The sequence below is a fragment of the Oryctolagus cuniculus genome, chromosome 14, assembly GCF_051225735.1.
Source record: "Oryctolagus cuniculus isolate XC-2025 breed Fujian yellow rabbit chromosome 14, ASM5122573v1, whole genome shotgun sequence".
Lineage (NCBI taxonomy): Eukaryota > Metazoa > Chordata > Mammalia > Lagomorpha > Leporidae > Oryctolagus > Oryctolagus cuniculus.
In genome coordinates, this window is record NC_142880.1 from 6,743,131 (window position 1) to 6,765,536 (window position 22,406).

The 22,406-nt window shown below is 44.3% G+C and overlaps 1 protein-coding gene across 5 annotated transcripts in view; it reads left to right on the plus strand.

Moving 5' to 3' along the window:
- VCAN (versican) overlaps window positions 1–17,354 on the plus strand; it is a 107,023-nt gene extending 89,669 nt beyond the window's left edge. For all 5 annotated transcript variants that reach the window (XM_008261907.5, XM_070056399.2, XM_070056398.2 and 2 more), the window contains 3 exons: window positions 10,986–11,130; window positions 15,894–16,076; window positions 16,222–17,354. In XM_008261907.5, the coding sequence (XP_008260129.3) occupies window positions 10,986–11,130; window positions 15,894–16,076; window positions 16,222–16,349 (456 nt within the window). In that variant the 3' untranslated portion in view covers window positions 16,350–17,354. The remainder of the gene's footprint in view (window positions 1–10,985; window positions 11,131–15,893; window positions 16,077–16,221) is intronic.
- The last annotated feature ends 5,052 nt before the right edge of the window (window positions 17,355–22,406 follow it).

Consider the following 22,406-nt stretch of genomic DNA (forward strand, 5'->3'; position numbering starts at 1 on the left):
CGAACCCCTGCCCCTATGGGATACTGGCACCAGAGTCAGAGGTTTTACCCACTGCACCACAGTGCTAAAAGATCCACCAACGTCTCGTTTTTCTTGTTGCAGCCAAGTCACCTTGTTACTGATGGTTATGGGTTAGATGATAGAAGGCTGACTGATAATACAATTAATGGTACAATTAGCCTTTAGTACTTAAAAATACTTCTAGAAGGTCATTGAATCTGGCTTTTTGTTCCTTTCGTGTTGAGGGTGGTCCAGGCCTGGCCAGCTGGCACACCTAGCATGTGTGACACCGACTCCCCCTCCAGAGTGGATGCAGGAGAATGACCAGATTGGAGTGGATTTGCCTCAAAATGCAGAGGCTCCCTTTAGCCTTTCGTCAATAGACACATCAGTGTGTCAGACACAGTATTGGAAGGAAAAACAGCTTCGCACAAAGGTAGAGAGAGTAAAGACCCAGGCCTTAACCCAGGAAGAGGGAAGAGAGAGAGAGAGTGCCCCTGGGGGCGCCTGTGTCTTTCCCTGTGGGAAACAGAGCTTGCGGGCTCCTGCTGCCCCAGCTGTCCTGTGCTGGGAAGGGAAGCGGGAACGTTCATGGACTCCTCACTGGGCTTCCCAGGCGGCCGCCCTGGGTTCTGCTTCTCTGAGCCAATTGTAGAGCATTGGGTAGAACAATAGTGCGGAACACGACCCTACCTCAGACCCTGGAGGGCTGCTTTTTCTGCCTGGACGCATCAGGAGACTTTGTATAAAATGTTTGCAGACGGATGCGTGTCAGCTGTGCCGTGGCTCTGGCAGCCAAGTCGCAAGCTGCCTCTCTGTGAACAACTCACGCTGCATATCAATATTCATTTAATTACGTTCAACTCGCAGCCTCCTCGAAGCCAAGGAAAGCATATGCTCTCTCCTTGTCCTTTAACACATTCCTCCTGAGTGCAAGAATTCCCACATTCCCGTCTGCACCAGTCCACCCAGCTCGGCAGGAATATTTTGACTTGTGCTGCGGTTTAATTTGATTTGAAATCAAGAGCTGATTCAACGCGCAGACTCTCACGAGCGATAGCAAAGTCCTAGAGCCCGGAACCCTCCTCTCCGCCTTAGATCGCTAGGGGTGGGGTGCAGAGCCGACAGAACAGGATTCCCCTCGCACGGTGAAATCACTTCCTAATTGCAAAGATTGTCCTGAAGCAAGAAAAGGAGACAGCGGCCCCTGCTCACAGATGCTGTTCCAACAGTGCGTTGGGAAACTTGAGAATCACACACAGACTTTAAATCTAATCGCTAATTAGTTTAAGGCAATGCCTAAACATGGAAGGGGCCTCTTTGAAAAGGTCAATGGGTTTGGCAGTTCCTTCTTGAATCTGGCGCTCCAGCTTCATGGCTGAAGACCTGTGCAAACAAGCTCTCTAGGGGTGCATGCATTACATGCACGTTGCCCCGTGGGGCCTCTGCCCGAGGCCCCCCCCCCCCCCGCCCCCGTGGGAGGAATTTGCATCCTTCTACAAACTGTGGGTAATTACTGCTTTGTAGGGCAGTGAGCTCACACTGTTACAGAGCGATGCTGTACTCAGAGCGGGCCAGATCCTCTCTCCCGCACGGAGCTCTGCCAGTGGGGAAAATAGCGGGCGTGCTGCCACTGCCACAGCTATCGGGAGACCCAGCGCGGTTTTTCTTCCCTTCTGCCTGGTCCTGTCTGGAAGATCCGACTCCAGGCTGTCAGCAGAGGGTAGTGAAACAAAGCCGCTCTTTTCTTCTCCTCTGTGGGTCAGCAAAAGACCTCGTTCTGTTAAAAGACAGCAGCCAAACCATAGCCTTCAAACATAAATAAATAAGGCTGCAGACCAGAGTCACCTTAGCAAGTATGGGCACGGGCAGAGGGACCTCACAGGGAAGTCATTTACACGGGGACTCGGTTAAATAAAACAACGTTAAGTGTCGCCCCACAGGCTGCAAACAAATGCCTATTGTGCACCACAGCCTTCTGGTGGGGGGAAAAAGTCATTTTAAAGTTAGCAAATGTTTTCATTTCTGTCCTAAGTGGTGCTTGGAGACTCCTCTCAGGGACCCGGCTGACCCACGTTCTGGAGGGCCAGGCTAGCCAGAGCGGTTCTTCCCAGTCTGCAGCGCGGCGGAAAGGCGGCTGCTTATCAGTGTCCCGTCCTCCTGGGACAGTTTTCCCTGCAGAATTGGCAGCTGTGTGCTTGCCATGGGCTCCGCCTGGATTTGGCTGTGGTGTGCAGCTGCGTGGGACCGGCGAGGCCAGTCTCAGGCCCCCCCGCAGTGAAAGCAGTTGCCGTGTAGAGACCTCAGCTTTGGGTGCAGGGGCCCTGTTTTCAGAACCCGTCGAGATAGGCCTTTTCCTGGGAGCCAGCTCGCTGGGAATCTCCCTGCAGGCCTTCCTGCTGTGTGTGCAGGTGCGGCCGGTGGGCTCTGCTCGCTTCCCAGGGCTTTTAGGTGGGTGTTCTGGACTGGACATGGCTGCTCGCGCGGTTTCACCATTGGTAGAAACAATCTGGAACATACTACCAGGGACGAGCGTTGCATTCAGACAGAAAATTCAGATTAGCGTTAGCAGTGGCTTGGGATGGAACAGAGTGCCATTAGATTGGTGAGGACGGCTTAACTCGGGTCTGTCTGCTAGCATAGCGTTCTGTTTGCTCACGAGGCTGGGAGGTCACCTCTCAATCCCTGAGTCTTTTTTGCCACGTGGAGTAAGTAGTCATGACTGTTTGGGGGGAGGGGTTCTTCTAAAGCTCCTTTTGTTACCTGATTAGTTGTTCATTCCCAATACTGTAATAATGGGTCTGTATCTCCCCCTAGTGGTCATGTTATGTTTTGTAGTTCAAAACCGCATTTCCAGCTCCACCCAGGTCTTGGCAGTAGTCTCTGAATGAAGTTTCTGCAGCTTTGAATAGTTTAACAATTGTAGTATTAACTGCATGGTATTGTGGACCTGGGGTTACGTGTGAAACGAGGTGGTTTTTCAAATGCAGTGGGAAGCCGACCCACGTGGTCACTGCTTAGTAGAATCTCAGTGATCTGGCTAATGGTGGGACCCATCTCTTCTGTACCTCTGCTTCAGACACTGTGTTAGGAGGCAGCAGAACGTTTTCCTTGGCTGGCTTCCTCGGCAGGTAAAGCTGGAGGGCTTTGGCGGTTTTGTATGAAACTTTCTCATTGTGAATTACATTCGCGGTGTTAGGAGGCAGGTGAGCACCCAGTGAGCCGTTGAGGGGAAGCGCGTGCTACATTGCAGCTGGACTTGAGTAGATGCCTGCAGCAGTTAGGAAAGAACGTAAGGTGTCCTAGCATAGCCTCACCGCACAGATGTTGGGAATGGTTTCTAACCCATGGGATGTGTGTGATTGTTGAAATGCACCTGGCAGAGTCATCGCCATTGTGAAACACAGTCTTTAATTGGCCATCCGAAACCATCTGAATTACAGTGACTGTGAAAGAGTCGGAAGTGACCACATCAAAGCTGCAAGCCTAAGTGTGTGGATGACACGATAGAGACTGACTAGTAGAGTAAGCCCTTGGACGTGACCGATTCGAGTTCCAGCTATGACTGTTCACGGCATGAAATAATCTGTGAATTCTGCTGAGGCACGCGTTTGTACTGTGCCCGGCGATTGCCTGGTGCGTTGGAAGAGCTCTCAAGGACGCTCAGTGTTCCCACGCCAGGGGTCATTGCTGTCCACTCTGCTGGCCACATGGCTTCTCTCCGCCATGTTTTTGGCAGAAACTTGTCTGCTACACAGGTCTATTTCCAGAGGTCTTAGCTCATCTTTCCCTAGTACCAGGAAGTACTGTAGAGGTAAGTGTGTGTGTGTGTGTGTGTTTGAGAGAGACAGAGGCAGGCACAGTTGGAGAGAGGTGAGTCTCAAACTAACCACTGACAAAAAGAACCTCAACTCTACCCAACATCCATCAACTCTACCGAACAGCCATGAAAATCCCATTTTCTTTGTGTTTATATTGTGCTCTTTCTGAACCCATAGAGATAAAAGAAGCCCAAAGATTCTAGAGAGTGTCTGACTCTGTGTCAATGAGCCTAGTGCTCATTGATCGGTTGTTTTTAATTTATTTATTTGAAAATGAGAAGTCAATCTCCCATACACTAGTTCACTTCCCAGATGGCCGCAATGGTCAGAGCTGGGCCAGGCCAAAGCCCGCAGCCAGGAGTTTCATCCCAGTCTCTCACATGGTTGCAAGGGGCCCCGAGGCTTGGCCCATTCTCTGCTGCTTTTCCCAGACCTTTAGTAGGGAGCTGGATCAGAAGTGGAGCAACCAGGACTCAATGGGTGCCCATTTGGGATGCCGGAGTTGCAGGTGGCGGCTTCACCCACCACGCCACAGCACAGGGCCCTCATTGATCGCTCTTTTTAGTTACTTGGCCAAGTTCAGAAAGTGTAGAATCTCCGTGAAAAGAACTTAGATGGGCTACGTATTCTGAAGGGCTAGTTACTAAGTTTGGATAAGAACAGTTGCTTGGAAAACTTCTTAGTCTTAGGGTACTGGTGAAAGGAATTAAAAAAAAAAAACACACAAGATTTGTTTGAATGTTCTAGGAGTTCTTGGACCTTGTATCTTCAGGGTTTTGATTTTTAAATTGGCATTGCCTCTTAAAGACTTCTTTAAAAGGCTTGGTGTGGCCAGAGCAAATACTGGATGCTACACGGACGGAGGCAGAGACTCAGCCACTCTGTGGTTTCCACCCTACCATTCTCCCTTCCCTAACCCACGGATTTGCCTGAAGGACCCCCAGGGACGTTCCTGTCCCAGCAGTCACTAATACGGATGGGATGCCTTGTTTTCTTTCTTTCACTGAGAGCTGGTGCTCAGAGGTGAACCCCAGCAAAGCCCAACAACAAAGTTTTGCGTGTGCCTGCAGAAATGCTGTGTTCCCCTTAGCACGAGACCGTTTGTGCTTAGAGGTGGATTAGTTACGTTTTTGTCATCCGTTTGTCTTGCCGGTACTTTTGAGGCCAATTATCTGCTGGAAGTTTAGGGCCATTGATCGTGGGCATGAGGTGTGTGTTTTAGAAGATAAACATCATCTAATGTCTCCCAGACACTGTGTGATCAGAGACCTTGAAGGGATGTAAAACCCTTCTGGATTTACGAGCTTATTGATAGCTTTCAGGAGCAGAGACCACTCCCCGCCCAGCACAGACTGGGAAGGAGTGAGAAGCAGGGGCCCGTGTGGCTGGTGGCGCCCTAGGGCCAGTGTCCCCTCTGCAGCTAAGGCTGTCCGCACTGCAGAGACCTGAGGAGGAGGCTGTTCCGATCACGTGACAAAGTGAACGGGATTTGGAAGAAAATAAGTGTTTCTATGTTGGTAGATACCGATCAGGAACATAGGTCTCTCTGGGTTTTCCACCTTCCGGGTTAGGACTGGTTGACGGCAGCGCCCCTGTGAGGTGTTGTCCCTGGGGTTTTTGAACCATTTTATCATTTTGGCTGCTGATTTGCTTGAATCTAGTTGGGAGGAAAAGAAAGCAAACATGATCTGAAAAGTGATCGAATCCAGTTTAATAGAAATAGTTGTCACTTTGTACACTGTATCTTTGCAGATATGAAGCGCCAGTCATTGAACTGGAACTTGGGAAATAAAGTAGTTTTGTCAAGCGGTATTTGGCATTAAGCAGTTTTGTGCTAGAATAAATAATTACCGCCAGAGGAATGCACAAAGATTCTCAGCTGGGGATGGATTTCCTCCACATCCACTCTGAGTTTGATGTTGCAAGTTTCTCTGCTAGGAGAAGGGAACGGAAGCACAAAGCAAATGCAGGGTTTTCTTTCTGGCCCAACAGTGAGTGATTTCCTGTCCCAGGGGAGGCAGCCGGGCTGTGGGGCTTGGAGAGGGGAGGCACAGGCAAGCGTGCAGGGGCATGACCAGTATTTACCTTTGTCAAAGGAGTTAGGATGAATTTCCCGTCCCCCTGCTGGGTCTTTGTAGTAATTGTAGTTTTCCCAGCCAGCTCTAGAAGAGGATTAGTTCAGGAAAGATCACCCAGGATGTTTGCTCGCAATTCCAGGAGAAGGAAGTTCAGTGCTGGGGGTTCTGCTTATCCCAGCCATCTTTATTTCTGTATAGACAAGGGCACGCCAACAAGTCCGTGGAAAGGAAGATTTATTTGGGTGGGGAAAAACTTTGGAACAATGCATAGTTGTTTCATAAGAAGCAGTTTGCATGGATTTTTGGAAGACCCCACGTGGGATCCGCTCCCCGTTTGGGAGCTGTGAAGCAATCAGAAGGAAGCAGGATGGAGTTTCTTTGCTCAAGTCGCTTTGGCAATAACAAGGAGCGAAATCCAAGCAGCCCAGCCAAGATAAATCTGCACAATGGGGCTATCAGATATGAGGTAATCCTGCCGCATGCCTGTGGCTATCAGACATTCTTGTAAAAACCACAGAGCTCACTTTTGGTCCTGCACCCTTAAACCACAGCTCCACCAAGCAACAGCGGAAACACACATTGTGAATCAGTGATGCCAGCCACAAAATAATTCCCACCAAAGGCAAGTAAATCTTTCCCCCGAGATGGGGCAGTTTAAGTCCCAAGAGCGCCTTCAGCAGCATTCCGTGTGGATGCTGTCTCCTGTCAACGTGAGATGCTTACTGTGCACACCAGCAGGAAGTGTCAGCCCTGAGATCTGTGACTGTCAAGGGACTTCCTCATTGAGTAGTGCTTGCTGAGGTTAGGTGCACTGTGGGTACCTGGGAAATCGCTAAGTCCGTCCCGTCTGATAAATGCAGACATCCATGCATAAGGTGCTTGCCTACTGATGAGAGGAATAACTCCTGCTCAACTCTAGACAACTTGGAAAATATTAAGGAATATATGGAATAAAGTATTATCTATCAATTTCATGTATTCAAATATGAAGTTTAGAAAATTATACTGGGTTTTATTTATTTATTTTTTGACAGTGAGAGAGAGAGACAGAGAGAAAGGTCTTCCATTCCGTTGGTTCACCCCCCAAATGGCTGCTAGGGCCGGCGCGCTGCGCCAATCCGAAGCCAGGAGCCAGGTGCTTCCTCCTGGTCTCCCATGCGGGTGCAGGGCCCAAGCACTTGGGCCATCCTCCACTGCACTCCCAGGCCACAGCAGAGAGCTGGCCTGGAAGAGGGGCAACCGGGACAGAATCTGGCACCCCAACCAGGACTAGAACCCGGTGTGCCAGCGCCGCAGGTGGAGAATTAGCCAAGTGAGCCGCAGTGCCGGCCTGGGTTTTATTTTTATCTGTAAATATGTCGATCCTTATATATTTTCATTTGTCACTTATTGTACTATTTTCTACTTTCTGTTCTTCAAGGACAGAATGTTTACATAAAATTCTGTTTATCCACTTACGTCATAATATACTGAACATAGGTTCATTCTGTAGGTTTAGTCCTACTTCCTCCTTATTTTACATAAAATGTTGTTCACATATCTGATCCTTTTTTTAAAAGAATTTTTTTTATGTATTTGAAAGACAGAGTTACAGAGAGAGGTAGAGCCAGAGAGAGAGAGAGATTGATCGATCTTCCATTCCGCTGGTTACTCCCGAAATGATCGAAATGACCAAAGCTGAGCTGGTCTGAAGCCAGGAGCTTCTTCCAGGTCTCCTACACAGGTGTAGGGGCCCAAGGACTTGGGCCATCTTCCACTGCTTCCCAGGCCATAGCAGAGAGCTGGGTCAGAAGTAGAGCAGCCGGGATTCAAACTGGCACCCATATGTGATGCCAGTGCTGCAGTCTGGGGCTTTAACCCGCTGCACCACAGCACCGGCCCCAACCCAGATTATTTTCTTTAAAGATTGATTTATTTGAAAGGCAGAGTTAAAGGGAGAGACAGAGAGAATCTTCCATCTGCTGGTTCACTTCTCAAATGAATGCCATGGCAGGAGCCAGGAACCAGGAGCTGCTTCCGGGTCTTCCACCTGAGTTCAGGGTCCCGGGAATCGGTCCATCTTCTGCTGCTTTTCTCAGGCATTTAGCCTGGAGCTGGATTGGAAGTGGAGCAGCCAGGACGCAAACCAGTGCCCAGTTGGAATGCTGGTGCTGCAAGTGGTGGCTTAACCTGCTGTACCACAAGATTGTCCCCCTGATGATTATTATTTTTAAAAAGATTTTATTTATTTGTTTGAGAGGTAGAGCCACAGACAGAGAGAGGGAGAGAGAGAGAAAAAGTTTCAATAATCGCCGGTTCACTCCCCAGATGGCCACAACGGCTGGAGCTGAGCCAATCCGAAGCCAGGAGCCAGAAGCTTCCCCTGTGCCTTCCACCTAGGCACAAGGGCCCAAGCACTTGGGTCATCTTCTGCTGCTTTCCCAGGCCATAGCAGAGAGCTGGATCAGAAGAGCAGCAGCCGGGACTAGAACCGGGGGTGAAGGGAAGCAAGCAGGCAAAACCAAGGGAAGTAGCACAGTCATGGGAAAGCTCCAAGCACCTGACAGTTGCCGGTTGTGGGACGAATGACTGGTGAGAGGCTGCATGAGTGGGTGTGCTCCCCCTGCACCCATCCCAGGGAAGGAGAGAAAATCCGGTGCCCTTAGGGTTGCTAGAGTTGGATTGAAATCGATCTTGTTTCTGGATTAGGCTTTCTCTAGAGAAATCTTTAAAAAAAGCAATTTCATCAAAGACTTGATTTTTTTTTTTCTTTAGCCTGGCACAGATCTCTTCTCCCCCAAACTCTCCCCTATCAAAAGCAGTCACAGCCTCTCTTGAGTTTGGCATGATTGAGGAGGGCCTTTAAAATAAAACCAAGCACAGAGATTGCAGGACAGTTGGAAACATTTCAGACTTCAGGGCTTTCCTTGAAATGTTTTGCTGAAAAATCTCAGTTTTTACCATATGTAAAAGTGTTCCAAACCACTTTTTTTTTCTGAGAAGAGAAGTTCCATTCTCTAGTATATTGGCTATACTGTTTTGTCCTTGAGCTAGAGTTTGTTGGTAAACAAAGCCGCATATGATGGATGAAGGGGATTTCTTTGAAGCTTCTGTCACAGCAAGTATTGAAGATTCAGAACATAGAGAGAAACTCTTGATAGCGAAAACACTGCCGAGGGCCCAGTACAGTTCTTGGGTAAACAAAATAAAACGGGCCAGACACATTCTGCATTCTAAAGGACATAAAAATAGAGAAACGATACTGTTGGGAGTAAGGAAACCGTAGGGCCATTTTCCTTTTATTTATTTATCTTTTGCATGCTCTGAATTGAGTGTAATTGCCTGCTCTCTTATATGTGGTTCTTTCTTTTTTGTCTTTATTTTCCCACATAAAATGCTTTAATGCATTGTTTCAAACCATAGACCTTTTGGACGTCTCCTTTAAGGAATGCCTAACAGATGTGTAGACTCAGAAAAGATCAGCATATTAGCCTTCGTCACCTGTCGTTCAGCCTGTATTTCTGCCTGCTAAGGAAGTGTGCCATCACCAATGCTGTCAGTGTTAGATGTGAGGAAACCTGACGTGGGCAGCATGCCCTGGGAGAGTGACGGTCAAGCCGAACCAGAAAAGCACAAAGCACACTTGCCTCCATCACGTTGCAATTAAGAGCACCCAGGTCCAGGAAACTGGTCTCTTATTTCTAATCCAGTGTTATTGTCATCTAATCAAAGATTGTTCTTCTTTATTAGGCACAGAGATTGCTTTCATAGGCACATATAATTATTGATTGCCATCGAAGCAACATTTTAAAATCACAAAGAAATGAATTTAAGCAACTGTGTCTAAGTTTCCAATGATTCTTGCTTGCACTGGAGTATTGCCAGAGAATGCACATCAAGTTCTAGAAGAGGGCTCCATCCGCTGCAGATACTACTAAATGGCAAACGTAGGTGTGAGGGAAGGCTAGGGCAGGTGCTTCCAGGTAAATTAAATGGTGGCTTAGAATGAGGAATCAACAGATTCTATTTTTTTAAAAAAGATTTATATATTTATTTAAAAGAGTTACAGAAAGAGGGGGAGAGACAGAGAGATCTTCTATCTGCTGTTTCACTCCCCCGATGGCCACAATGGCCAAGGCTGGTCCAGGCTGACGCTGGGAGCCAGAAACTCCATCCTGGTCTCCCACGTGGGTGCAGGGGTCCATGCACTCGGTCCATCTGCTGCTGCTTTTCCTAGGCCATTGGCAGGGAGCTGGATCAGAAGCAGAGCAGCTGGGACAAACTGGTGCCCATAAAGGGAGCCAGTGTACAGGTGGCGGCTTAACCCACTGCACCACAGTGCTGGCCCCCAGGCTCTATTTAAGATATGGATGTAAAGGTAACCAGTAGCAAAACATCAAAATAATAAACTTGTTTTCAGTTATTTGAACACATACAAAGTGAATATTTATACTAAGATATTTTTGAAAGCATCCCTTCTATATCAATGTGTATAATCTGATAAATGTTCCTATTAAAAATAAATCAATTCTAGATTAGATCATAGAGTTCAAATGTATGATGAAGAATGAAATCTCAAACAAAATAAATTCTAACCATTGTATATAAAATGATGGACATGAGTGTATCACAGAAAAAAATAATACTACAATCATATCAGTTTTAAGTAACAAAGGAATTTTCATTAGAAACTATTACACTAAATAAGACAAATGTATTTTATAGTGCTAAATGTAATAAAAGTTTAAAGACTCTGTTGCACTCCGATCACAAGCAGATACATTCAGATATGCACAATTTTTCTTCTAATTTCACTTCTAAGTCTGTTATAATGATGAAATTTCTTACACTGAGTGTTGATTATATATTTAGAAATCTACGCTAACTAGAGCTAAATTTTCAGAAATTTCTCCCCACCAAGGAGTAGGTGTTTGTTGAGAAAAGACGTTGAGACACAAATATTTTCCATTTGAAAGTCGTCTTTTTTTTGACCATCAAAATGATTTTGTCTGTGTGGTCCCACAGAAGTGGAATTCTTTCCAGAGAGACTGGGCTGTTGCTCTGGGTTGCTTTAACTGCTAATAACCTATTTCCTGCACTTTTATAGCAATACGAGAACTGGAGACCCAACCAGCCAGACAGCTTCTTCTCGGCTGGAGAAGACTGCGTGGTGATCATCTGGCACGAGAACGGCCAGTGGAATGATGTTCCCTGCAACTACCACCTCACCTACACCTGCAAGAAAGGGACAGGTAACTGTTGCCCATTAATCACGTAGACTTAAAGTGCAGCGCTGTTACCAAGGGAATTCCGGAGGCAGGAGCTATATTCTTGGAGATACAAACTGGATGTGTTGCATAGGCCATCTCCCTTGGCTCTGCAAGATTTTACTCGTCCAGGACAATTTAAAAGTCTGTTTCCAGTAGTGTTCTCACCTTACACTTGGAGTGCTTGAAATAACAATGGGGCATTTATGGAGGAAACCTGCATGGTGGAAACTTTAAGAAACGCAACAGCTGGCCCAAGGGGTCCAAAACGTGCTTACTTTGATGAGGAGAAAATAACACAATGAGTAGTCCAGTTAAAAGTTGGGATGTATATCCTAAAATAATTTGGATTTGGGGCTTGTTTAAAAAATATGAGGTCCTGGTACATTTGGGCCGTGATAAGGGTTGTCAGTGGTCAGAAGTGTAGGAGCATTGATTCTCGGCTTTTGGCTAAGATCAAGTGCAGAAGGCCAGGGGCTGAAGCCAGGGCCCCTCTAGAGGGCTAAGATCAAGTGCAGAAGGCCAGGGGCTGAAGCCAGGGCCCCTCTAGAGGGCTAAGATCAAGTGCAGAAGGCCAGGAGCTGAAGCCAGGGCCCCTCTAGAGGGCTAAGATCAAGTGCAGAAGGCCAGGAGCTGAAGCCAGGGCCCCTCTAGAGGGCTAAGATCAAGTGCAGAAGGCCAGGGGCTGAAGCCAGGGCCCCTCTAGAGGGCTAAGATCAAGTGCAGAAGGCCAGGGGCTGAAGCCAGGGCCCCTCTAGAGCGTGCCAGTCCCCCGTCAGGTGCTCCTGGTTTGGCTCACCACCTGGTCTCGGGGCATTTCAGGGTTTTTTGATCCATCTTCTAGAAGTTTGCTTTATGCTTACAAACCCTGGGACAACAATGCCATCCCTCTATCCATGATTGAATGCCTTCAAGATACGATAAAACAAAAAAAAAGTGTAATTGGGAATTCTATAGTGAGAATTGCTTAGTTAAGATTATATAGAAAAAATTAAGAAAATTCGTTTTTGAAAGGTGTTTTTTGTGTATATAATTGTCCAATATGTTTGAACCTTTTTTTTTATGTCTGAGCTTCTAAGGCATACTGTATAGATGTCTTCCCTAAACAAACAGAAACTCCACAAATACTTTTAACATTGTTTTTGATCATGGTGTTAAAAAACTTGACTGTGTAGTCCCTGGACCCAAGCTTTTACCCACATTAAGTAAGAGTACATGGTACAAGTGCACAAGATAAACCCATTTGATTTATTCATCTCTAATAGAAGAATAATGAGCCTAGAAAGGCACATTCTATAAAGATTTTAGGAAGGTCACACACCAGTAGTCAGACATTCTGTCGGAACAAAAAGGGAACTCTGAAGAGAGACACAAAGCCACGGTCTCAGGGACGCTGGGCTGGCCGAGCGTCTGTCTGTCTGTCTGTCCGGTGCTGGCTCTCGGGCAGGGCAGAGCTTCCTCTCCGGATCCTCGCTACTCACCCTACTGCAGCACTTCTGCGATGGAGCTCGGAAAAATCGCAAATCCAGTGTTTGCTGTTTTCCTTTTCTCCAATGTGAGAAGCCATCAGTGCGCTGTTTGTCTCGTCCAGATGTTACGTTTGCCTTCTGAGCGCTTAGGTCCTTGGAGCCATGCTCTCCGTCAGAGGATCTAAACGTTACTCTATTTCCTGCGTTATTTTTTCCCATAGTGGGATCTCCCCACAACACAGTGATTGAGAGTTTGGGCCAGATAATTCCTTACTGTGGGCAGCTGTCTTGTACATGCTAGAGGGCTTAGGGTCCTCCCTGTCCTCTATGTAGGGAACACTGGGAGGTCCTTAACCCATCCCCCAGCCCCCTGCATTGCAACAATGGAAAATATCTAGATGTTGCCATGTGTCTCTGTTGTATCAGTTGCCACCTCTCTCTGGTGTATCAGTACATTGCTAACCATTACTCCAGGAAATTTTATAAATGTATTCAGGCTTTGGTAAAAGATATGCTTTTTCTTTTTGGTGTTTTAGACACCTATAAATCTACAGACCTAGGTAGTCCTCCTTTTGATTAATTAAATACTTGTAAGAAGGATGATGAGATATACAAAAGGCACTTAAAACATAGAGTACTCAGTGCACAGTATCTGTGTGCCTGGGGACAGCCTGTGGTTTCCTCCCCACTGCATCCGTTCCCTGCCTGACTCCCACCAGAGGTGACGTCATGGCCATGTTTTTCCCAGTCCTGTGACCACACAAGCTGCATCCTTGGGAACACGGTTGCGTTGTGCACTTCTGGAGCTCTGTGTGCAGGCTGTGCCTCGCCTCTGTTGTCCTTCAGCATCGTGTCTGGGGTGGACCCGTGTTGGTGCGTGTGGCTGCGTGTTCTTCATGTTTGCTGCTGTCTATCTTGTCCTGAATGACGCCATCACAGTCCGTTCACCAGGTCTCCTGTCAGTGGACATTTGGGTTACATTCTGTGTTTTTGCTGCTATAAACAATATTTCTATGAACATTCTTGAACTTGTTCATGATAGACTTTTGTGAGTTTTTGTAGGCTATATTTCCAGGAGCGAAGTTGCTGAGTCATAGGATATATGTACCATCAAATTGACTAGAAAATGCCAAATTATTTTGCAAAGTGTTGTACCAATTTGCACCCCCACCAGCAATGTGTGAGAGCTCCTGTCACTCCACATCTTCTCCAACATTTGGTATTATTGGACTTTGAAATTTTGGCCAATCTGGTGGGTATGAAATGTTATCTGTTGTGATTTAATTTCCATTTTCTTAGGTACTTCTTCTAAATATCTTTTCAAACACTTGTACCTCATTTATAGCTCTCTTTTATAAAGGTTCTATTTATGTCTTTTGCTTATTTTGAATATAAATAGGGTGCTTATCTAAAAAATATTTTTATGAGGGAGTTCTTTTTGCATTCTGGTTGCTAAGCCCTTGAAAGTTGTATATGTTGCAAATACTTCTCCAAGTTTGTACCTTCCCTTACTCTTAGCACTGTTGCATTTTTTAATGAACAGAATTCTTTATTTTGTTGAATTTTCCTTTACAGTTTAAATCTTTTGTTCTCATAAGAAATATTTACCAACCTTAAAATCATAAAAGCATTATGTAGTGCTTTCTAAGTATTCTATAGTTTGCGTTTTATATTTATATATTTCAGTCATCCAAAACTGATTTTCCATGTATTCTCTGAGTAGGGAACCAGCTGTATTTTTCCATGTGAATACCCACTTGTCCAGGCAATGAGATTAGCTTTTCCCCTCGCTCAGCTGTGTTGCTTCTGTCAAATATCAAGCATATATGTGTGGATCTATTTCTGGTCTATTTCCTATCTGTGCCAATACCACAAGTATTTTAGTTTTTTTACATATCTACATATAAGAATACTTTCAGAAGAAACCAAATAATTCTTTCTTCCCAATTATAACAACAACTTATACTTTCTCAGCGTAGTCTAGAACGAAGTATAATGAATTATCTAATTGGTCATTTTTAAATTTCTGTGTGCCTTTGTCTCTGATACTTGTTGGTATCTGGACTCTGGTGTAGGATTTTCATACCATAATAAACGAAGTGTGTGGGTGTCGAGATGGGGGTCACACAGAAGTTAATTAGAGAATCTAGGTATTTACATTAAACCCAAATTAGCTATTGCAAAATATAGCCTTCTAAATATGCTAATAAATTTAGTACCTGTGAGTATTTAACTTTAGAACATTGACATCTAAACATCTTAGCACTATGTTTTCTGGGAATCTTTGTCCCATTGGAGATTCACACTGTTTTCTGAAGAATGTGGCCTGTTCTTGTGGTATCAGAAATCTTAAAGTAAATGTGGATGGGAAACACCATTTGGGGAAAGTTAAGTTGTTACATTTTTACTAGAGATTTATAGTAAAACATAATCTATTAAAGATTAATTTTTAAGGTTAAGTGTATCATTTAAAATGAGTACACTCGTGTTGACTAGAAGTGTTAACACAAATTCAGTTGAACCAATTTTCCCAGCTTCTTGAATTTCAAAATCCACAGATTTTTTTCCTTTTCTTTTTTTTTACTATTTCTGTTTATTGCTAGCTTTGTTATATTTAACACTTATTCATTATAGATTTGAAATGACGGTTGAGTGTTTTAACCTTACCTTCATATATTCTTCTCAAGAGTTCACATGCATATTTGTGAAGGTAATCACAAAAGAGAGGCAAGAACATTGTGTAAGGACAGAAAAGAGCAAATCAATGCAAATGGAACCAGGGAGACTTCATTTCCATTTCGTAGTGTGTGTCCCTATTTCAAAACTTTGAGGTCATTATAGATTGCAAGTTTTTTTCAGGGAGGCAATGCAATAAATAATTCTTACACATTCATTGTTCTCCCAAGTGAAGGTGGGTAATAAAGAAAACTTTGGGCTGTTGATGAACCTACCAGCAAGTGACATGTTGACATGAAATTGGTGCTTTTTAAATTTGGAGTAAAAAAAAAAATCACCCTACTGGATGGACAGATGACCATACAGCTGATTAGCTCTATGAGTCTTCACTATAAAATACACTTCAAGATGACACAATCCAAGATTCAAACCAGGCCCAGAGCCTCGAAATTGCTTTTCTTCTTGAACGGTTCTAGATGAGTGCCTTTTAGTACAGTTCATGGTTTGACACCATAAACAGGGACAAAGAGAGAGAGGGAGAGAGACTCGTGCTAATTGAAATGTTTAGAGTATTTGGAAATAACCCAATGTGCTTTTCTTCAGTTGCTTGCGGCCAACCCCCTGTTGTAGAGAATGCCAAGACCTTTGGGAAGATGAAGCCGCGTTACGAAGTCAACTCCCTGATCAGATACCACTGCAAAGATGGTTTCATTCAGCGCCACCTTCCAACCATCCGGTGCCTAGGGAACGGAAGATGGGCTATGCCTAAAATTACCTGCCTGAACCGTAAGTGGTCCTTTAGAGCGAATGGACAACCGTGCTATACCAACTTCTAGACTCCCTCATTTTACGGCTGTGGTACCGGTCGTTTAGGGTATGGAGCAAGTAATATTGTTGTGTTTTCTTTCTTTCTTTCTTTCCTTCCATGTAGCATCTGCCTACCAAAGGACTTACTCTAAGAATTACTTTAAAAATTCCTCATCAGCAAAGGACAATTCAGTAAACACATCAAAACACGATCACCGTTGGAGCCGGAGGTGGCAGGAGTCGAGGCGCTGATCCCTAACATGGCAAACGTGTTTTTTCATCATTTCAGCCAAAGCCCTAACTCCCTGTGCCTTTCCCATCCCCTCGGGAAGTGTTACCCGTTTGTTCAGACTACCATCCAGTCATTTTGGGTCGCGTGCTCCCGAAGCATTTTCAATGAAAGTATTGGCATTCAGAAAGCAAGCAAGCAAAATGAAAGAACACGAGGGCGTGCAGTAGCCATTTCCAGCCTATCTCGTTTCCTGTTTTCTAGTTGCCTCTGGTGCAGAGCATTTCATAATGTATACCAGCCTACTGTCCTATTTAAAAAGCTCAGTTTCAGCACCCATGGCCATGTAAATAAGATGATTTAATGTTGATTTTAATCCTGTATATAAAATGAAAAAGTCACACTGAGTTCAGGCATATTTAATGATGATTATGGAACCGTAGAGGTCTTTAATCATTGGTTTGGCTGCTTTTATGTAGTTGTTTAGGCTGGAAATGGTTTCCTTTGCCCTTGGACTGTCAGCAAGACGCAAGACGGCTTTTTCTGGACAACCAGCAAACACCAAGTCTCGCGGGTTGCGGTGCCCGTCTCAGCCGCAGGTGCCGTGGGCTTCCACGTGGTGCCGAGGCCCGGCTCACGGCTCCTGACGGATGGGGACTCCACTGTGGAACTCTTTGCTGCATTCCTTTTTCTTCACTTACAAGAAAGGCCTGAACGGAGGACTTTTCTGTGACCAGGAGCAATTTTTAGGGGTTCAAGTGCTAATGATTAACTCAACCAGGTCTACTTTTTAATGGCTTTCATAACGCTAACTCATAAGGACACAGATCATGACATTTCCAATGGATACAGACCTAGGGCTCTGGAGGGCGGGGGGGATTGTGAAAACCACACCACACATGCAAAAAAAAAAAAAAAAAAGAAAGAAATTTTGTATATATAACCATTTTAATCTTTTATAAATTTTGAATGTTCATGTATGGATGCTGCAGCTGTGAGGCATACCTAAATAAATGAAGTAAGCCATACTGATTTAATTTATTGGATGTTCTTTGCCCCAAGACCTAAAATGGCCATAGTATGCTAGTTCTTTTTCACTGGTAGCTTTTATACTTCCCTCACGCCGTTTGGAACCACATAATATAGGTACTTTGTCCCGGATTGAACAATGTGATGGATAGACTGCATCCAGTGTTTATTATGGAAAGAGTGGAAAAGTGCGTAGCTTTCAGCAAATGCTGTTTGTCCACTTGCTGCAAAGAGCGGCTCTGTAGAAGTAGTGTAGGCGCCTCCCCCTTAGCTGGAGTGTATATGTTGACATTTCTCCCTGTTTCTTCACGCCCTGTTTTCTCCCTTTTGTTTGAATAAAGTGACTCCTGAAGACGACTTTGAATCATTATCCTCTTACTTTAATGTTGAAAAAAACAAACCTGTGATGCAAAGAAGGCATTCGGGACTCTTTCCCTAACGTCAGTTAGAGCAACTTTGAGAAGACTAGACAACACATGCGATGCGAGTGGAGAAAGAGCAGACAGAGGTTGGCTCAACACTGATGCTCTTTTGTACATCCTCCCTTGGCGTTTAGAAGGAGTGACTTTGCTGCAATCATTCACAGTGTCTTGAAGCTGGGTCCCCCTGCTGGCTGCATTAAGCGTACCCCACCTTTGGGTGCTGTGCAGCAGAGAACAACCCTGCGCTGACCGTTAGATTTTGCATTTTCCTCTTTCATTACAATGCACATTACACTTTCCTGTATTTATATGATAACATGTATAGTGTGAAATGTGAATGCCCTTTTTTTTGTGACTGAAAAATCTAAAATCTTTGTAACTTTTTATATCTGCATTTGTTTCACCAAAGAAACCTAAAATCCTTCTTTCACTACTCTGACTTGTCTGGTTATTTACTGCTTTAAATCCCCATGCGCACCAACATTTTACATTGCGGTTCCATTGTGGAGAACAGGGTGCTGGCCTGGCTACAATAATCTTGTGGCTCACAATGACGAGTATCTGTGTGCCTACGACACTTGAGATAATGGATCTGAATATGTTTTCATCTACATACTATGCATTCATGTCAACTATGAAAGAAATTCGCAATAGGGAATGTGATCACTCCTGTTACAGAATGCTTGGTATGGTCTAAGCCGAGCGTTGTGCATGCATTATCTATGAGAAGCCCATGAAAGAGTTCCCCTTACTCTCTGATGATGGAGGATTAAGAGAAGAGAGCCCAGGTTATTTGTCCAAAGTCACATAGTTAGTGTGTGGTGGAAACAGGTAGTCTCTGTAGCCTGCTTGATATTCCAAAGAAAAATATGAAAAGTTTGTGCTTGTTTGTCATCTTTTTAGGAGATTAATTTCCTGGCCAGATGATCATATTGAAATAATGATCAGAAGCTGTCAAAAATGTCAGTTCCCATCCATGCAGATATCCACTCATCCCTTCATTTTTCATTCATTCGCGGTTTGTTAAGTTCTCACTGTGTGAGGCCCTGGGGATTCGGCAGGGACTGAGCTGGCCAGGTCTTTGCCCGTGTAGTTTTTATACTGGATACATCCCAGTCTTACAGGCTACTTTGTTCCATATCTTTGTTGGTAATTTGGAAAAACAAAGACATTATGTGCTTTGAAGTCATAAAGCCGATATCATAAAGGACACAGGTGAGTTGCAAACTATTTTGTGGTTTCTTTCTTGGAATGACAAAAATATGCTACGAGTTGTACGAGTTGGTCATGAAAAGATCTGGAAAAGAAGAGACGGTTCTCTTTTCTGAGCTTCTCCTTTGAGTGCTCAGTCTTTTACAGAAAACTTTATAGAAAGCCTATCCCAAGGAAATATGGAAGAATTTGCATTGCTTGTGCATGTATACTCTTGTTAGAGTTATCATCATTTTGTTGAGTGATTGATCTAGATACAAAAATGCAATCTGGAACAGAGTGGGGGATTAAAGGAGACTTGTACTACTGAGTGTCAACAGGAGTTGGTTCTCTATCCATTTTTCAAGGCTGAGTGGCATATAGAGGGAAGACTGTGTTGCTGCCACTGGGGACGGTTTAAGAGAGGTGATCTTCCAGGGTCGTTGAAATGGAAAACAGCAAAGAGAGGTTGTATAGTAAGGGGTCCATCATTTTAACGTGCTGCTCAGTAGGAACAGGACTTGTATATCTAGGAGCTGTTTGCCCAGGAATCATATCTCATGGGCTGCAAACTTACGGGGCTTGGAGAAGGGCAGAAAAAATGACATAGCTTACAGAAATGCTCAGAGTTGGTTGTGTGCGTGATCCGTGTTTCCCAAGAAAGAATCTGGGAGAGAAGGGCTCTAGATGAAGGTAAGAGATTTTATTGAGTGGTTAAAGATTCAATGATGACTTCAAAGCTTTCAATGTGTTTCTTTTTGTGTTTTCTAAAATGGTTTGTGCGAAAAGAATTCTGCATTGTTTATTAATGCATCTTTCCTTGTACTGTGCTTCAATTCACGTTTGCTAGACGAGCCAGAATTTACCCAAATGATTCTTTTCTAAAACACAGCTAAACAAAGTTTATAAAGATCCTTGAATGAGTCATTCAGTGTATAATCTTTTCCCATTATTACTCATTTCTGTCTGTTTGGATCCCAGCTGGACAAGTGAGAGCAAATGCCAAAATAGAACAAGAATGGGTTTTGTTGGGGTGTTTACAGAACAAGCGAAGTCTGGGTTTTAATTGGAATTTAATTCAGAGTTTTGTCTGAGTTCATTATGTGGTCTGTGCCAAAGATTAAAATTTTACAGCCTTAGGCACAAATTCTTAAATGACATTGGATGATCTAAGATAAATTTGGAAGCTAAGTACCCCTCACATTTTAAGTTCTCAACAAAATTGTTTTCATCATAAAACTAAATAATTATAAGGGAATTTTGGCATACTTTATATATAAGCATTCTAAATAAACATGTAACAGCACTCTTTTCAATATATTCAGTGAACTCTAAGTATCATAGTTGTTTGATAACCTATTACCATTTTAAAAATATTTAACAAAAAAGTTTTAACAATCAGAAATTTTATATATTTTTAATCTTTAGGTACTTTTTTCACTTAAATCCCCCATGGAATAGTATTCATAAGTTATACATTTGTATGATTGAAAATCTTCTATTCGTAAAAATGGAACCAAAAGATAAGCTTATTTTAGTGTCAAAAAATGAAATCCATTCATAGTTGCTTTGTGTTATACTCATTTTCTATGAGTTTTTGAAATCTCACTTATTGACACCAAAATTTGTACTCAGATTCTGAGCACAGAACTATAGAAGGGAGATATTTGCTGGATTGAGTTATCATTGTAAGTTGCTGATGCACAGTTGACTGGAACATCATAAAACTTAAAATTTGAAATATAATTATACAAACGATAGAATTTTGTTACAATGATGTCTCTACAGGAGGATGATTAGTGCTGTTTTTCCAGTTCATATTTCCATGGGTAAATAATGACTTAACACTAGACTATGGCATGACTTAGATACAATTCCAGTCCTATTTTTTTTCCTAGCTTTAAATAGTGAGAAAATGTTTTTCATATAAATAGGTCGATGGAAACAATAACTTTACTAAGTAAGGGCACTCCACTTCTTAAGCTTGTCCTGAATGCTGCTCCAAAATCACACATGACCTCTCAAAAGTAATTTTCAAGTACATCTCCTCTGACCTCAGTGAAAGTCCTCCCTAGTTTTGTGTTTTTATATTCACCTGGCTTGGTCCAAGCTGAGTCCCAGCATCAGCAGCAGCGCTGGTCTCTGTGCTGGCAGCCACCTGAAGACTGAGCGAGGGTGAGAGGCTGTTTCAAGTGGTGGGCGTTTTTGACATGAAGCAGGAAAGGGGTGGTTGTGTACTCTCTGGTTCTCAGTGTGTTCCCCAGCACATCAGCATTAGTATCACCTAGGAGTTTGTAAGAAACGCAAGCCCTGGGGCTGGCTCTGTGGCGCAGATGGGTTAACGCCCTGGCCTGAAGCGCCAGCATCCCATGTGGGCACCGGTTCAAGACCTGGCTGCTCTACTTGCGATCCAGCTCTCTGCTATGGCCTGGGAGAGCAGTAGAAGATGGCCCAAGTCCTTGGGCCCCTGCACCTGCATGGGAGACCTGGAAGAAGCTCCTGGCTCCTGGCTTCAGATCAGTGCAGTTCCAGCCGTTGCTGCCAATTAGGGATTGAACCACTGGATGTAAGACCTATCTCTCTCTCTCTCTCTGTGTAACTCTGATGTTCAAATAAATAAATCTTAAAAAAAAAAAAAGAGCTGCAATCTGCAATCCCTTGGACTCTGCTCTCCTGATTAGAGATGCGGGTGGTGGGCATGGCAGCCGGAATTTGCTAGAGCTCCTGGTGACTCTGAAGCCTGCTGAGGTTTATGAGTGTTGCTGCAAGGGGAGACACCAAAGTCACACTGGCAGGGTCCGACACAGACACTTTCTGAAGCACTGAAAGTTCTAGAAGTTGCTTCACTGTGTATGCCCATGGACCCCGTGGAGAGCCTTGTGGAATTCCCAGGGCAGATGGCCCTGCTTTGGAGAATACTGCATTAATTAGCTAATTAATTTTTTTTGAGAGGCAGAGAGACACACAGAGAGAAACAGACAGATATAGAGATCTTCCATTGAGTGGTTCACTCCCCAAATGGCTGCAGCTTTGGGGGCTGGGTCAGGACAAAGCCAGGATCTGAGAACTCAATCCAAGTCTCCCACATGGGTGGCAGGGACCCAACTGTCCAAGCCATCACTGGCTGCCTTCCAGAGCACACATTAGAAGGAAACTGGATGAGAAGCTGAGCTGAGCCCAGTGTTGGATGTGGGGATGCCAAATGGCAGGCCAGCTGGTAGGCCAATGCCTGTCCCAAGACCACTGCTTTAAGATAGAGTCCTTAAAGTACCTTCAGACTTTTAGTACACCTTCCATTTGTAACTGAGACATGTGATGAGTGTGTGTGTGTGTGTGTGTGTGTGTGACAGAGAGAGAGAGAGAGAGAGAGAGAGAGAATGTGTTCTGTCTGTCTAATGATAACTCCTTTCCAACAGTTGAATGAGTCTCTGGATTTGC